Source organism: Lepeophtheirus salmonis, chromosome 5 (assembly GCF_016086655.4).
Source record: "Lepeophtheirus salmonis chromosome 5, UVic_Lsal_1.4, whole genome shotgun sequence".
NCBI classification, from domain to species: domain Eukaryota; kingdom Metazoa; phylum Arthropoda; class Copepoda; order Siphonostomatoida; family Caligidae; genus Lepeophtheirus; species Lepeophtheirus salmonis.
Genome location: NC_052135.2, coordinates 29288297 through 29306811, shown reverse-complemented (window position 1 = coordinate 29306811; position 18515 = coordinate 29288297). Strand labels below are relative to the sequence as shown.

General features: G+C 30.2%; 1 protein-coding gene across 7 annotated transcripts in view; it reads right to left on the bottom strand.

Annotated features, from left to right (window-relative positions):
• The window catches only part of LOC121118821 (Potassium voltage-gated channel protein Shaker), a 185623-nt gene that overhangs the window by 8620 nt on the left and 158488 nt on the right, over positions 1-18515 (bottom strand). For 5 of the 7 annotated variants that reach the window (XM_071888550.1, XM_071888549.1, XM_071888552.1 and 2 more), the window contains 5 exons: positions 7298-7421; positions 6962-7227; positions 6248-6888; positions 5982-6111; positions 5319-5509 (listed from right to left, as the gene is read on the bottom strand). In XM_071888550.1, coding sequence (XP_071744651.1) covers positions 5319-5509; positions 5982-6111; positions 6248-6888; positions 6962-7227; positions 7298-7421 — 1352 coding nt within the window. Of the gene's footprint in view, positions 1-5318; positions 5510-5981; positions 6112-6247; positions 6889-6961; positions 7228-7297; positions 7422-7776; positions 10296-11008; positions 11757-18515 lie in introns of those variants that run through there. The other 2 variants (XM_040713417.2, XM_040713415.2) reach the window with 2 other exon arrangements.

Here is an 18515-nt window from a genome sequence, read left to right as displayed (position 1 = left end):
AAATTCATAATTTATAAAGCAAAGGAGAAATTGAAAGTGCTTGTGAAATCCCCCTAGTGACATTTTTTGTTCATATTTTTGCTATAAAAAATGTATGAAAAAATCGATACTAATTTTTCTACTGGAAAAAAAGGTTGGTATCATTAAAATCCTTCTCCGTACTGAACCTATCTTGTAGGTAGGTACCAGTATTGGATTTCGGTCTGAAAATCCTAGACCAGTCTAAAACTCTTATAATTTTTAGTGAACCAAACTAATACTGTCCTTTACCGAAGTTAGTACTGAAGAGGTTTCAATGAAATTTGAGTCTTAATCAGTTTTACAAAGGAAACCAATCTCATTTACAGTTTGGTCTGGACCGATTCTATAGATGAATTGTTGATGACATCAGTTGAGTTCCTACATTGTAAAAAGAGGCACAATAATGACATATTTTTACTATTATGATTTATGATACATAAATCATAAGGGTGTAACTCAAATATCAGTCTATAGTTTAAGACCCAAAAATCAGTCCACGATTTGAAAATTTCGGCCTACGGTCTTGACCGAAATATTGGTCCCAATCCGTCTAGAAAAGATAACTGAAGACCAAAATAGGGAAAACATTTAGTGTACCACCGAGTCTCTACTATAGTGGAGACAATGCTTGCTTTTATATTATCATCCATTGATAAAATCAAACAATGAATATGAGTCTTCTTTCATCCAATGGATCCCTCTACTATTATTAGAGATGCTTCTATTTTTCCAAGTAATTGTATATATGTATTTACATACAATATACTACTTACATATGAATAAATATTCCTTTTCGTTGATGATAATAGAAGCTCAGAAAACTATATGCTACATAAAATATTTTCTATGTGTATGTATATTTGATTTATTTAGAAGGGGTTTTTCCTTATCTGCACTACTCCTATGGTATATATATGTATTTATCGAAAGCATGACGTTTGTATCGTATACACTTGACCATTTGGACGTTGTACCCCTCTCACAAATAACAAACCATTATTTTCTATTTCCCAATTCAATTATCATACAATTCTCAAATTTATTTTTCATTTTGTTGGTAGAGATGTCGAAACGTTTATTTTTTTTTTTTTTTTTTGACAGATCAAAAGAATATATATCTGTCTTTTGGTGTGCTCTGTAAATATATACTATTAAAAATAATGGACAAAAAAATTTATTTTGGGGAAAATTTCTTACAAAATCTTTTGAAAGAATATTTATTTTTCAAAATTTAGAATTTTGAACAAACAACTATTTTAGTATCATAAACATACTTTTTAACTGATTTTTTCTTTCCATTTCTTTCACTAATAAAAATCACGGAGGACACCAACTGAAATCTATCCTTTTTTTCTGTGAAAAAAAAAAAAAAACGAACAATGTAAACGTTCTGAACATATTTAACAACAATTTGAAAAATAAATTTACGATTCAAATTCTAATTGAATTCGAAAAGAGAAACTGACGGTTTCTTTTTTATCATACTTTGTATATCAAATTATGGGAAAATATCAAAATAGGCATGCTCTAGTTTTGGGTGCTGCTCTGGTAATAAATATAGACTGGTCTGAGACAGTTAAAATTGTATTTGATTCTGTCTAATTGAGTTCTGGACCGGTCTCATAGTAAATTGATTAAGTCGATAAAATAATTTAGCCTTGCTCTGATTCATGGCATTTTTTAAGTGCGTCCTTTTTTCAGGAAAATAAATGGATCTACATAGAAAGAATCACTTAAGATTAAAAAAAAAAAGGTCTAAGATACACAAGTTTCTATGTTTTGTAGATATAAAAAGATCTGTCGTTTTTTGAGTAAGTATGTAGAAAGGCATTATTGAGGTTCACCTAAGACCATAATAATAATGACAAGAATAACAACAACTCATTTTGGGTTGTACATACATGTGTTTACATATATGTATAAATAAAAAGAAAATAGATATTGCTATTGTAAACATGGTGCAATGAAGTTGTTTTTCTAGATCCTTGATGAAAATAAATATTATTTTTTTTACTAAATCCAGTAAAACATATACATTTTTGTTATAGGCTACTTCAAAAAACGGGAGTGACTGAAATAAAGATGACTATGCAAGGCTTTACGTACAACTTCTTGGAGATCAGATTCTTCACAACACAACCTTGACTACCTTCTGAAATACATAATCAAATAATGAAGGTAGATCACAAATAGGATAATAATTGATTAATAATTACTTAAATTCAAGGTACAGAATGCATCTGAGAGTATTTTTAAATTATATGTATAGTATCTGGGATATGATAATTATTATTCATGCAACACATAGACTACAAAACTAACTATATGAATAAATATACAAACACGTGTCTACTAAAAACGAAGGTAACCATTGTTAATGTACCATTTTAAGATATATATATTAGTCATTTTATGTTTTGAAAAAAAATATCAAATTGATATTAGTTAGAAAGTATTTTGAACAAAAGCAAAAAAAAATGAAAAAAAGAATCTATCACTGGACTTTGGGAAAAGATATGTATATATATATTTTTTAAGTTAAAAATTGCCAAAAAATTATATTTTCAACACTTCAATTTTCCTCTGAGAAAGATACAATAACGGGGATAAAGAACGATTTTTAGATTTCTTGTTTCGTCTTCATTTATAAATAGACTAGACAGTTTTAACCTATATTGGTAAAAAAGTAAACATCATAGGTTATGTAATGGATAAATCCGTCGTGTTTCTACAGAAAAAAAAAAAAACTACTACAAAAACAACAACGTTGATACATACTTAGAAAATAGAGACAAAATACAGAATGATCAAAAATAGTACAATAAAGTATTTCATAGAGCTTTGAGAACGTTTAAATATCTTTTACTTAAAAAAAAATAGATAAATGTATTTAATTAGAAATTGAATTCGTTCAGAAGCTACATCTGAAATACGGTTCTGACCATTTTGTCATGATATTTGAAAATTGCTTTGCTTTCACTATTTCATTGTAACAAAAATACAGGACTAACGCCAAGGATTATTTTTTTATGTTACGTGTTTGAGATAAAATTTGTTTATAAATACACAGCAGAGTTTTTCATTCAGGCCCTCAACAAAAAAAAAATCAAACACATCATATACAACATTTGAATGAAAAACTCTGAGATGAGTATTTTTAGTTTAACATATGCAATATTGTTATGCTCAATAATTCAATTTGAAAGCCAAAAAACGAAAAGAAATAATTCTCCGTATTCAAAAATTGTATGAGGAAGAAAAAAATTATACCAATAGGAAGGAAATTTCGAACGCATTAAATTCGAGAGTTCATTTTTAATCTTCAACACACAATTTTCGAATCTGCGGCTGGCGCTGACAAAATTTTAATTTCTGCGTTTTTCAAGAAAAAAAATAAAAAATAAATTAGTTTAAAAATATTTTCGACCATTCAAGCTGGAGGAATATAAATGATATATATAGGTATATATATATTAAATATTTTTTTTAATGCGAGCGTGGTTAATAAAGTGTGCTAGTGTGTGCCCATATATAGTAGAACGTCCGTGAGTGACTAAATGTCCGGAATGCCGAGAGAGAGAGAGATAACTGCTTCTAATGCTGCCTTCTCTTCTACAGGTCTATACAATTTTATATATATGATCTTAATCCCTCATATATATATCATGTATAATGTAAATGCTCTTACATATAGAATGTCCCCTGATTTTGCAGTAACGCTTTTTAAAAATATCATTTCAATAAATAAATAAAAAACTTTTTTTTTGCTGTCATTTTAACCAACCTCGACACTTAAAACCAAAACTCAGTAGTAGTAACAGTGGGAAATATGTAAATAAAAAGGATAAATTGAAATACACCGTATTTTTGGTATGGTTTTATATATGAAAAAAAAGTTGTGTCAAAATATATATATATAAAAAAAAACACTCTAAAGGAAGAATTAAAGAGAGTATGGATGTAGTAAGAAATAAATGTACGGATAAAGATGAAGGTTCAAGGGTAGTTGCACATACAAATTTTATGAATTACATTTGTATGAATCATGTTTTTATAAACAAAAATCCGTCCAATTGATGTCACCTTTCAACTCCTCATCTTTAGTCCTGAAAAACATGATAGTGATGGAAAGTGGACTATGTATGTATGTTTTTAAATTGTGAATATGATTGAATTTAAGAAAAGAAAGTATTATCATTAGTTATTGGAGTTCTCAAAATATATTTGGGCATGGGTGAGATTTAATGCTCAATCGCCGAGTCTCCATTATTTTCGTGATTAAAGAAATTTAATTTCTCATTATTTATGCGTTTGTACAGTGAAAAAATATAAATAAAAGAGGAAAATAAGGACAATTCTTTAAAATAGAACAACAACAACGACTACTGATGCTTGGTAAATGATGTAGGTAATTTTAGTGTAATACTAGTAACATTTTTTTTTATTTTTGAGAAAGAAAAGAAGCATGCTTTCTTTTCTAGCTGATAGAACCATTTAATATTTCATTTAATAGAGTGGTAAGCTATACAGACACGCATAATTAAATTCAAAATTAAATCTTTAGACGAAAACTGGAGAAGTCCTAGATGTATTGTTCGTGTTCGTGTTTTTAGTGTATGAATGTGATTTTGTGTGTAGCATTCGTGTAAAAATATGTATGTATACTATTATGTGATTTAAAAAAAGTGTGATTTTCTCAAACTTAAGTCCTTTGTAATTAAATTAAATCTCACAATCGCATGTCCAAATGGTATGACTGTGTGGTTGGTTGTGATGATAAATACAATATTGATTGTGATGCAACATGGGTAAAAGCCCAAAAACTAATTATTAACTAGAATTAATAATAAAAACCATATTTTCACAAAAGGAAAAAAAAAAACAACAACTAATGTTATGAGTACAAATTCCCTGTGTTTTAAATTACATTTTAGTTTTAAGGTTAAAAAAAGTAAGGAATATAAGATTTTTTTTTTGATTGATGTAATAAACTTCGATGTACATATATAATGTGCGGAAAAAAATAAAGAAAATTAGAAAAAAAAAGATGATAGAATATGAAAAAGATATTATTAAAAACCGGTGTAAGCAAAAATAATAAAAATAAAACAACAACGACGTAATTTCAAATAAAAAATAGAGGATAAATTGCTGCAGCTATCAATTTTTGAATTGTTTGCTTCTTTGCTTTTTTTTTTGTTCGTATCGATATATCATAGTAGTATGTAAGATTGTTTGAATATATATTTAATTTTAAGAAGGTGTTTCTGGTTTGTTTTTTGGGCCTTTGGTCTCACCTAAAAAGCCGGGCATATAAGGACAACTCTGGACATGGTTGAAATTTTGAGATTGCATTTCTTCCTGGTCAGTCTCCCTGTGATAGAAGTAGTTGAAGTTGGAAACAATGACAGGAACTGGGAGAGCGATGGTCAACACGCCGGCAATGGCACACAGGGACCCTACTATCTTTCCCCACACACCTACCGGCCTATATGGCAGCAGAAAAATAAAGATATAAATGATAATATACATAATAGAAAAGTACATAAATGAAAAAAAAAAAAAATAATGGATAAAGGCCCATGCAACTACACTCAGATCTTATAGTAAGTAATATGTAATATTTGTACATGTATAAATATTAGGTAAGTAATTTTTTTCTCTTAATTTTGACAGACAAGTAGAGAAATAGAGAGAAAGAAAGCGATAATATCAAGGTGAACAACACCTTCATCTAAAATGTGGGTGATGATTTATCATCAGGGTATTTATCTTTGAATCAATATTAATATTATTAGTAAGTATGTGTAAAATGCTCTATGAATTGTATTTGTAGAAAAAAAAAAAAAAAACTGTATGAGGTCTAAAGCTAGAATTTTTTTTTGTAGTAAAATCCAAATGAATAAATTAAAGGAGAAAGTGAAGGTATTAAAAAATTGAAAATAGTTATTTTGTCCTACGTCATGTCGCCGTATCCGACAGTGGTCATGGTGACAACCGCCCACCAAAAGCCGTCTGGAATGGACTTGAAGTGAGAGTGCGGGGAGCCGGCCTCCGCAAAATACACAGTACTTGAAAAGAGAACCACTCCTATATTTTGTAAACAGAAAAATAGATATATAAATTATGGTATATACTTGTATACATGTGTTACAATATTGTCTAATGAATACGAGTTAAGTATTTTGAGCATATTGAGGTATAGAAGTAGGTAATACATATATACCTATGAATAGAAAAAACATGAGGAGTCCAAGTTCTCGCATGGATGCTTTGAGTGTTCTTCCAAGGATTTGTAGACCCTTGGAATGCCTAGATAATTTGAATATTCGAAAGACTCTAACTAATCGAATAACTCTAAGTATGGCTAAGGACATGGCTTGATTGTTTCCCTCCTTGTTAGGAGAAACAGGCGCCTTTGGCGCTATCACTTCTTCTTTTTCCGCAACAATGGTTGCAAGAGTAATGAAATAAGGTATAATAGCAACTAAATCAATCATGTTCATTATATCTTTGGCAAAGACGTATTTACTCGGACAAGCGAGAAATCTCACAAGAAGTTCAAAAGTAAACCAAATGATACAAAGCGTCTCTACAATAAAAAAAGGATCTGTTACATCTGGGACTTCGTCCTCTTCGATCTTTGTCCCGTTTGCCGTCGTGTTGAACACTTTGTAATGCTTAAATTCAGGAAGCGTTTCTAAACAAAATATAACGATGGAAAGTAAGATAACGAAGACGGAAATTATGGCTACAATCCGAGCATGTTGACTTGATTCTGGGTACTCGAATAACAGCCAGACTTTGCGCTGGAGATCATTTGTAGGTAAGGGTTTCTCTTCCTCTTTGATGAAGCCTTCATCCTCCCTGAAAAAGAAAAAGATACATTAGCGATCACTACCAAAAGGAAATTGTTGGAGATCAGGAGTAGTGCACAAACCTAAATTTTGTTATCGCATAATCCCCTAATTCATAAAACTGAATTTCTTCGGAAAATACATCTAATGGTACATTAACGGGCCTCCGCAGCCGACCTCCGCTTTGATAGTAGTAGATAATTGCTTCGAAACAATTTCTATGACGGTCAAAATAGTATTCGTTTCGGACGGGGTCAAAATACCGGATACGACGGGACGGATCTCCCAGGAGAGTGTCTGGAAACTGATTAAGTGTACGGATTTGGGTTTCGTATCGAAGCCCGCCCACCTTATATACATAAGAAAGGAGAAGGAATTAAATCAGCTCAGCAGCAAACATATTAATATGTATAACTTACGTTGATAACCACGCGTTCGCAATAATCATGATCGTGTATGACGGGATGAAAGTGATGTTGGCCGGTATACTGTGGATTCTGATGAACTCCTTCATCATCGTGAGGACTTAATTGGGGCAGGGATCTAAAGAAGAAGATACAAAAAAAAATATTATAATTAAGAATTGGATCCATAAAATATCATCAGTTTTGTCAATTCCAAACGGTTTTTTGGTGAATTCAAATCACCTCAATCAAAGTCTATTAGTAATTTTTCTAAAATATATGGTTGAGGAATTTAACATTGCAAGGACAATGTAAGTAAGTAAGCAAATAACAATAATCATAATCATAATATATATAAGTATAAGTATATCAAGGTCAGAAATCATACAAGGCTCTTTGAGCACTATAATTGTATGTACAAATAATAATATTTACAAATTTATGGAGTGCCATGACCTATCTACCTTGCAATACTTTTCCTAGTTTTTTCCTACCTCCGACTTGGCAATAAGAAAAAGCAACTGGAGGATTTTGTATCTTCCTTTAGCTTTTTAGTGTCTTTTTTATTATTCAGTTGGGACAAAAAAGTCTTTGAACTTTTTGGAGAAGATCCTTGTTGTTGTTGATGGCCGACTAAGGAAGAAGATGTCAGTCCCGACGGTGATAATTCCTCCTCTGGATCTTCGTATGGAGAAACAAGAAAAGCCGTGGGTACAGGATAGGGCTGATCAACAGGAGAGGTGAGTGTGGATGAGGTCGTATAATTACTTCGAGAGTAACGATTGAGAAGAAGAGCTGCGGAATCTTCAGGATTCACCGAAGTGGAATGCCTTGAAGAGCTGTTATTATTTTTACTATTGTGAAGACTTCCTCCTGAGGCATTGGAAGATGCTTTACTCCGCCATTGAGTAATGTAATCCACAAGTGGAAAGGGACGATTCTTGGAAGAAGACGAATACATCTTCTGTATTCCATTATTAATATGAATAAAAATGTGGAATTGAGCAAAATGCAGTTGGAAACACTGTAGGTATTTATTTCTTGATTTGATCACAGAGATACATTATTAGGAGAGTTTCTTATGTACACATACGTTGGTAAATATACAAAATATGCATTGAAAAAACGTCAATAATAAAATTATTATAAAACGGTTATGTCTCCGTATAGTTTCTCTGCCACCTCACAACTTCTTATAACAACATGCTTCAACAATGAACTGCATACAATTTGATTCTATTTCTATAATTTCAGTAGCTAATATATATTAACAAGAAAGGCTTGCAGTATACATATATATATATATATATCATTTTTATCAAGGCGTGCAAAGAAAAAAAAAGTGGGGGAATTAACGTTTCTCCCCTTCACCTTGTAGGGAAAACTCCTTATACCTGTGTGTGAGTCGTTTATGTATGTTAGTGAACATATAGCTTGAAAAAGGAATAATTTACATACAATGGAACACAGAGCCATATATATATTTGAAAATACTCATACTATTATTAATATAATTCAAATGAACCAAACACAAACAACCAGGAATATAGTAATAACAAAGAAGCACGCCAGCTTGGCACAAGCAAACAGAGTTGAAGGTCTATATACATTGTTCAAGGAAGAGCTATGTATGTACAATATATATATATCCACAAAACATAAAATAATAACGAAGCTCCTTATTAACCAAATATATGGGTATAATAAGTGGGCTACGTACATAAATATGTAGGACTACGTGGGGCTATTCAAAAACCTAAGTTAGTTGTAAAACATTAAGAAGAGAAAAAGTATAATTGATCACCTCATTATATATTTTCCCTCATTCATAAGTCCACTTTTATTATACAATGTACATTCGACAAGACATATACAGTTATGAGTAAAACAGTCTTTCAAAAATGAAATTATAAAGTATTACGCATTGCTGATTTTTTAATATATATATATTCAAATAATAATACTGCAACTTCAATGTTTAGATATATATACATATTAAATTATACATACATCAACTTCTATTAATGTTTATTATTATTATTATAATAGCTTTCCCCTTTTTTTTGCAAGGGAGTTTTAACAATTTACGAAGGAATTATAAATTTATGATTATACCTTTAGTACATATAGGAAGTACAGACCTTGAAATTGTGACAATTAAATACAAATGTATGAACATATCATATTGGATAATATGTACATATTAACTGTTCAAGATCCCCACAATCAAATATGTACATAAATATCAAAAATTTATTAAAAATACAATAATAATAACAACAAGAAAATAGTGCCCATTTACAGCCTGAAAAGAGTAATACCCCCTCTTTAATTGAAAAAAGTAAAAAATAAAAAGGGAGACGAAGGAATAGAGAAGAGAGAGACTACGAACTTATGTTAGTAGAGTAGTGTACTCTATATTTTCCGGCAAATACTATATACCTACATATAAACAAAACATATTATAACGAGGGGAGAAGTAGACTGTAAGTGATCTCCTTGTGTACACTATTTACTATCAGAGGGGTTCTATAATAAATATCGGTAGACTGATAAGGTGTGCGGAGTATTAAAGGGTAATCTTCTCTATATGTATGGACTTAATAGGCAGCTGTCTATGAACACTTTCATGTATATTATGTATTCATTCTGTCCCTGTTTTACATGGGTATATTAGAGTTATTTATAAGACTCGTGACTCAAAAGCTGATATACATGACTCAAAAATGCCTTAACACTACAAATCTATGTACTATGGACCGATAGAGGAAGAAAAATATAGAGATGGCAAGGTATACAAAATACTCTTCCATTGTTATCAGCTATTAAGTTTGATACGCTTTATAAATAGTATTTGGCGAAGAAGCAGCCATAAATTAAATATCCTGTTTATTTCCCTCCGGATTTTAACATACCTAATAGTAAACCAAAATCAACGGGTGTATTAAAATTCTCAAAATCAGAATATTTATTCTATACGTAACCAAGGAAAGTGGTTAAGTATAAACCTTTTGTCACCTCTATACTTTTTTTTCACCATGTATGGACACTAAATTATGAATATGTACTCCATAGGAACTCAAAGAAATCGGAGGCTTCAATATAAATATGGAAGTACTCAAATTGTACAAGTAAAAAGTATTAAGGCCTTGGACTTGTGTGCAAAGACTAGTAACTTTTTTTTCAAAGTCTGTAAAGCATCAATCAAAGTAATAATTATGACATACAGTTATGTATATGTCAACAAGTAGGGTTTAAGGAAGCAAAAAATGTAGTTAGAGAAGAAGGTACATACATATGTACATATGTGTTACTTATAGTAGTTGAAATAAAAAGAACATACATACATACATAAATTGTACCAACTCTGTTTTTACATAAATATATATAATAAATTTTCTCTTCTTCATATATATATATATATATACTTATTGAAAGAAAGAAAGCTTTCATCCAATTACTATCAACTTTTTCATTTAAATTCATCATCATCATTCCTCCTTCTCGCAATAATTACAGAAATGTGATCCTGATCATTCCTATTTACATAAATATATCAATGTGCACATACAATATGCAACATATCAAGGTTTCAATCTAATATCTACTCAAGAGAGAGAGAGAACAAGAGAAAGTAAACCAAGATGAGAATCCCGAACATAAACAAATAGCAAATGAAACTATTTAAAGAAAGAAAGAAAAAACAAAACAAACTCTTCTTCTTACTCTTGAGGGCCGCCTTTATGATGATCATCCTTCAATTGTTTCCCTCCACTTCCAACATCACGCCCTCCACCACCCCCACTTCCCCCCTTATTAGCCGTACGGAAGTTGAAGTTAAGGAACCCAGACCGACCAGACCCATCCTCCACTTGATTTTGCCCGTATATTTTACCGTAGAGACCCGCTATACTAGCACCTGCCATCTTGATGTTGATTTAGCTGCATCATCCCAAGGCAATACTCCTCATTCGTTATCACTATCAAAAGAAGTCCCCCCATCTAGACACTCACAAGCACGATACACGACACTTCAAACCACCGCGGCCATCACCTCAGTAGTTGTAGTACTAGTATTCATCAACACCATTCTCCTCCGTCTTCTACTCATCATTTTGATTCAATAATGCCTTTTTTAATACTTTTTTCCTTCTTATTTCTTTTGTTATTATTGCTGTTGTTTTTGTCGTCCTCCTCGTTGTATTCAACATCAGAAAAGCAACAGTCTTTTTTTCTTATATTTTCCTTTTCTTTCTACTTCTTCTTATTAGCTCAGTGTGTAGACTATGGTATAAGGAAGAAGCAGAGAAAGAGAAGGAGAAAGAAAAAAACGAAGGAACGAGGGAAAGAAAGAGACAGAGAGTGAAAGAAAAAAGAAGAGGGAATCGGTATGTTTACACGAGGATAAATCCCTCTAGATCCATAACGCTGATTCGGGGATGCTCCTGCTGTTGTATAAGTAACAGAAGACAATAAGGGCATGCCTAAAAAGAGTAAGGAGAGAAAGAAAGAGAAGAGGAAAAGGCTCTTCATCAACTTCATCTTCTCTTAATATAGCAGGAGCAACGCATACATAATAGTTAATATGTTATTACCATTCTCTGATTTGTCTTAAAATAAAAGATCTTGGCTGTATGTATAAAAAATATATCCATGAAAAAAAATACTGCTACAAAATAATAGAAATATTATTTATACGAAAAGGACTTTTTATCGTTGTTGTTTTTTTCATATTTGGGCACCAGTATGAGCTTGTGTAATAAGATATACTGGATGGAGCTTTCTAGTTATTAGTTGTTCCTTTTTCTTCTGTTCTCTCTCTCTAATAATAATTATATAAGTAAAAACTCAGTCATATGCAAGAAATAATAAATACTCAGAATAATTTCTTAAATGTAACACTTTCTCAAAATACCCAAATTCACTTTTCACCAACTCCCTACATATAGTATATAGAAAGGTAGGTGATAAAGAGTATCATTGTTTTATAAAGTAACTTATTAGAACGTTAAAGATACACAGAAAGGGAGATCTATGAGATGATCTTTAATGAAGACTAATACAAAATCGTTTTATCTCTATAAATTCATTTTTACTCAATTATCAAGGGCTTTGTAATAATATAATTGTTTATAATTTTGGTAATATTTTGTATAGATAGATCATTTAGAAGGAAATTTATCTATTTGTAATCATTATTTTACAATATACCTACATATATGTAGGTATATTGCAAAAAAATGTTGCAGAATGGTTTTTGTTTTTTCTCTGATAATAATATTCCTTACACTTTTTATCCCGGATTTATAGAAATATTTTCTTTGTCAATTGAATAACTAACTCTGGCCATACAAACGGATTCTATTTGATTGTACTACAACTACATAATATATATTTACATATATAAATTGGGGCCTAATTTATTCATTTCACGTTATATGTACCATTGTATTTGTATATTGTGAGTATCTTTTTTTTCAAATATCTTCTTTATTTCAAGTAGAAATAAATTGATATAAAAATGTTTTAGAAAACCAATATGTATATTTTATGTATAATGTACAGGTTTTGTACTGAAGTACATCCATATACTACAAGTTTCCATCCAGCCTAAATACAACACCTCCTTGGTTGTTCGTTTGGTTGTTTCATTAGATAAACAATGCTTTTAAAAGGTATTTAGTGGAACAATAGAAGCCATAATATCCGCCAACTTCTATGACAAAACTAGGAGACAAATACATTACGTTAGAGGTCGCATTGTAGAGTATGTCATTCCAGGCAGAAACTCAAAGTCATTCTCCTCCCTTTCATCCCAACCAATGGATTGAGTTAGAGAGACATTTCGAGAAAGGGACGTTCCACTAAATGCTGGACCGAGGATACTTTCTATAATTGAACTTTGTTTTATATTTTTGAGCTTGGGATGCCGTTTCTCTGAATTCCCAGGCCCTCCTCCTGTATCCGTGTTGAGCACCATGGTACTCGTCTTATTCCATGGGCTCTTATTACATGATTTCACTAAACACACAACATATCCTAGGTTCACTTAGACACTTCACTGTCTCCTTTCCTTTTAACTATAATCATCATCATCCATAAATGCTAACTCTAAAAAAACAAAATCATTTTCTACAATGAAGAAACTAAGAAACCATAGAGGTGCATTTCTCTACTAATCAATGAATATTGCCACTTTTTCTCAGAGTCTTCCTTTATTTTATATAATATCAACACTTTGCTAAAACTGTTTTCTCTCTCCACATCAACTTTATACCTACAAAATCTTATTTTAAATGGTCAAAATAAAAAATTATTAAATAATTTAGGTGAAGACGTCTTTAGAAAAAGAATCAAGGAATACAATCATCGTAGAGGCAGGACTATATTCAACATTATTGCAATCAAAACCTATTAACTAAAGAAGTAAGGAATATATAATCTTATTCATTACATTTCGATATAGAAGTAGATAATTGCTCCATTTTTTTTTCTGGGACATAAATTTATTGAGTGACTGGTAAAGCAAGTTTTCTTGCTTTAATCATTTAAAAAATAAATTTTATGGAACATTATTGCCACAACGGTTTAGTGGCTTGATACTAAAATTATTTATTATAAAGGCTATTGAATCGTCATACACGTATAAGTACCTTGAAAAGTAAGTTCTAAATGAGTTTTGGTTTACGATCAGTTCTCCAACAGAGATGTTGGTCTTAATCCAGGATATTATAGCAGTAGTACACAAGATTTAGACAGCAACACATATTTAAACAACTTGAAAATACAAAAATTATCTTCGTTAAATAGTTTGTTATCATTTATTTAAAAGTAAACCTAACTTTTTATTTAATACAGAGCTTATTTCAATTTTCCCCCTCCTACTCTCTCATCTTTTTCTTTTGAAGAATTCAAAGGGTTTTATAACTTGAATAGACATTTCTCGTCATTGTATGTATGGAAGTATGTAAAAAAACTTTATCTTAAATAGTTATACAGGGTGCAGTTTTACAATTAAGAATTTTCGAGACCAGGACATAAACCTTTTTATTTCTTATGTTAGTTGAGATAATTGAAAATCCATTTATATACAAACGTAAGAACCCTCCATGAACATAATCATTTAATACAAACATCCACAGCCTCAACCACGGCCTACCTCATCGGGCTCGGAAACTGCTGCACGTCTGGATCAGGTGATCTTTATTCATATTGTTCAAAGATTCAATAATGGAGGCTCTCATAGAAGCCAAATTGTTGTGAGCATGCCTGTTAGAATCCCTCTCCAAGACACCCAACACGAAATAGTCCAAAGGATAGCAATCCGGGGAGCTAGGGGCCACATTTCCTTGTACCAGAACATCTCCAAATTGTCCGAAAGCCAATTTTGTATGCAGATCGATCTACCTTTCCTCCTAACTGGTGTTCCCATCCTTCCAAACTCCTTGAACTCCTTTGCGATTTTGTACACGGTGGCAAAGGACAACTTGAGAAAGTCAATGATCTCTTCGGGCGCACGGCCTGCACGGAGGATGACAATGATTGCTGCACGACAGTCGTACTTGGAGGAAATTTTCAACGCCTTGTAAACAGAACTTATACAAAATTGTCTGCTAAATATGATAAACTGGCTTTTAAAGCTGTAGGACTAAGGGTTCCCAAGAAAAACCGGGTTAAAAATTCTTAACTATAAAACCCTACAATAAATATTATAATAGTTCATATATAAGAGCCACATTGGTATAAATTATTTGGATAATGTGTTTAAGTACAAAAATACTTATAAACTTAGAGGGAATTAGACTTAAAAATTAAATCAACAGTAGATTTAAAAGAAACAAAAAACTTTCGTTGCTCTATTTTGTTAGAATATTTTTTTGAAAATAATCAAACAAATCTTATGGAACTGGAAAAAATAAGAAAACAATAAGTATTTATAAAATACCATATATTAATCAATTCATAAATATGAGGTAATGATCTAAAATAAATTATCTTGATTGGTTTTATATATTATGCAAATATTACAGTTACGAATATTTTACGGCATAACTTTGATATTAAAGCATAAAATGACAAATTTATTTTTGTTCAACTTTTTTTCCAGAATATTAATTAAAACTTATGAATATATTTGTCAGACAAAAGTTTTTTTCGAACATGTTTAAAACTTATTTTTAATATTTTCATATGTGGTGCCACAACATAAAATAATCTTGGAAAAACATCGAGAGAAGGAGAAAAATCTGGCAGTAATTTTTTACTTCATATTTACATTAAGTCCAATATTCTAGAGACATATTTTAGTCAATTATATGCTTTATATATAAATTTGTGGGATAACATAGAATATCAAATAATTTTATATATATATTTTAGATCTTTTATTTGATTTCAAATACTTAATTTGGCCCTGATATGGCCTTTAAAATAAAATCTGTCAATCCTTATTCTTTTATTGTGACAATCAATTTTGGATATTTTAAATTTAATTTTGCAGGCAAACATTTAATAAGAATAAATTGATCAAGGAAACTGAAGATAATTATTTGAGAGATACAAATGTTATTCACACTCAATTTTGAAAGAAAAAATCCTGTTCGATTTAAAAAAAAAGAAAAGATTTCTGTTGATAGTCAATATACTCATATGAAAATTTGCCGAAAAATATTTTTTATTTTAAATATATCTAATATTTCCATATAGTATATAAAGTATTCAAAATAGAGCTTTTTAATTGTAACACAATTTTAGTAGTTTGTGTAAAATATAATCACTATAGTATAACGATTTTAAAATGACGTAAACCATAAGCTGGTGACTTAATTCCTTCTCTTTTAAAATTTTATGCTACAAGATGATTCAAATCTAAGTTTTTATTAAAAAAATGGCAAATAGAGACCAAATATTAATGAATAATATACTGTTTGAGTTTATGTCATTTTATTCTTTATTTAAAAAAAAGTCTTTCCAATTTTTGTGTTTTGATTGTTCTTATCCAATAAATGCTGAATAAAACGCGCTGACATTGACTATCTGCAATTTGGTTAACTCACAAATACTAATATTTAACAAAGTTATAATCAAAATTACTTTTTATGCTTGTGTGACCTTGACCCTTTTTTTAAAGAGTGCTGAGAATATATCCGCATTTTAAATCTATAGTTTATTTTCCTTTCTTTTTTCCTTTCGCATATATACATGCCCAAGTTATATAGAAGTTGCAGCTTGTATAAGTTGATTGTACAAGTTATAAAGATATTATTTGCATAGTTAAAATATGAGTCATTACTAATAAGTGGATTCAATTATTTAATTAGAGCTTTTTACTATTATTTATTTATGTTTCAGGAGAAGTTCACATGTTTTAAGTTATACAAAATGTCCTGGAAATTGAGTAACCGTCATATTAAAAGTTGGACATTATTACAACTTAGGCTGATTTGTTTTTTACAAGGTATTGTGGTCTTCCTTTTCCCTCCTAAGATATCATATTTTTTTAAATATGAAATCATTTTCCAACAGCATACAAAATTAGTCATTTATCAATTCCTTTTCTTTTCAAAAAAAACAAACAACCAAACAAACAAAGTTAGCTTTAAAATATATACTATGATTACGCAAACCCATTGCCAACTAAAAAATGTAGCAGTGAAACTTAGTTAGTGTAACGTTAAAAAAAAGACGATAAGTTTATGCCAGGGATTAAAAATGAATGGGGTTCAAAGAAATGTGTTTATGTTTGTTTTTGCTGTACTACTACTTCCTTTAATAAAATGTAAGTTTTCTAATTATTAAAACAAATCCAAAATCAAGTATATGCAATATTGTACATATTTACTTGCAGAGTTTAAAGTCCTTAATTTAGTAAAAGTAGTAGTAGTTGTAATAATTAAAACATATACATAAGAAAAATGTCACTCAACAAAATCCTTCAAAGTGTGTAATATTTCCTATAGAGGGCAATAATCAAAAGAAAGCCTAAAAATTTTTCCACGTATATATTAGATACGCCTGACCTCTATAGTCGCATTTATGAAGGAAGTTATATAAGAATCATAACATCTTACTATGATAATATATAGATTATTATTCTATAAACATATATCTTTTTCCTTGTCTCGACAAAACATATTAGTATAGTAATACAAAACGTCAAAAGTTTTGACTGAACAGTAATAATACTTGTATGTAAGATTATATTTTAATTATTTATGACTGTACTCAACTCAACCTTCCTTGACATGATTACAAAAAATAATCAAAATCAATATGATTGTCTCAAATACACAGAGTACTTATATAATGAGTCAGTTTGAGACTCATCTTTGCGTACTTTCTATATAAAATATACAAGATAATTATTTTAATTATCATGTATGTATTATTGAAAATATCACAAAGAAAAGATGGAGAAGCAGTAGTTGTATCATTTATGCTTCTTCATGTGTAATATAAAAGAAGTATTCTTCGTACTATACATATATAATAACAAAAACAACAAAAAGTGTTTTGTAGAGCACGCTATCTATGCTTTCTTTATATAAAAAATATTATACTTTTTTGTCATTGAAACTTAGTTTTTTGGCTTATTATTCAAATATATACATATTATGATTCAAATACACATAATATAAAATCACCTTTTAGTTTTGTGTCTCCCTCTTTTCATTTAAATGATTAAGAAAAAAAATTACTGCTCATTTCAGTATGTATGACGACTTTATATGATAATTAATATTTCATCTTGAACCATGCTGATAAAAAAGACAGTTATATGAAAAAAAAAAAAAAAAAAAAGGAAGAAAAACACGAGCCTCTTCTTTTTAAAGCTCCATATCAAACGAAAGTTGGACAGAATTGTATCATTATTAATAGAAACGTTGGAGTTTTGTTATAACTTAAAGAAACCCTTTCAATAGTATATACAAAGGTAACTTACATTTTTCTCTCAGATGTTGCATCTTTGAGCTTTTCGTAGTATTTACGAATGGTTCCAGAACAGGTAGTGGATGGACTTAGCATAATTATTAAGTATTAGGTTGTGAAGGTTTTAGTGGGGTAGTAGTTGTTGTTACATACAAATTTGAAGATTGTGATTATTTCAGTCATTCGCAGAGGGATTTCCTTGGCATTCAGATTTCAAGGGGTGGTGATTGAGCAACAGCAGTTAGTGAAGTAACAACAATGTGAGTAGTAACAACAACTATTATTCTTATTTACAGCATCAACA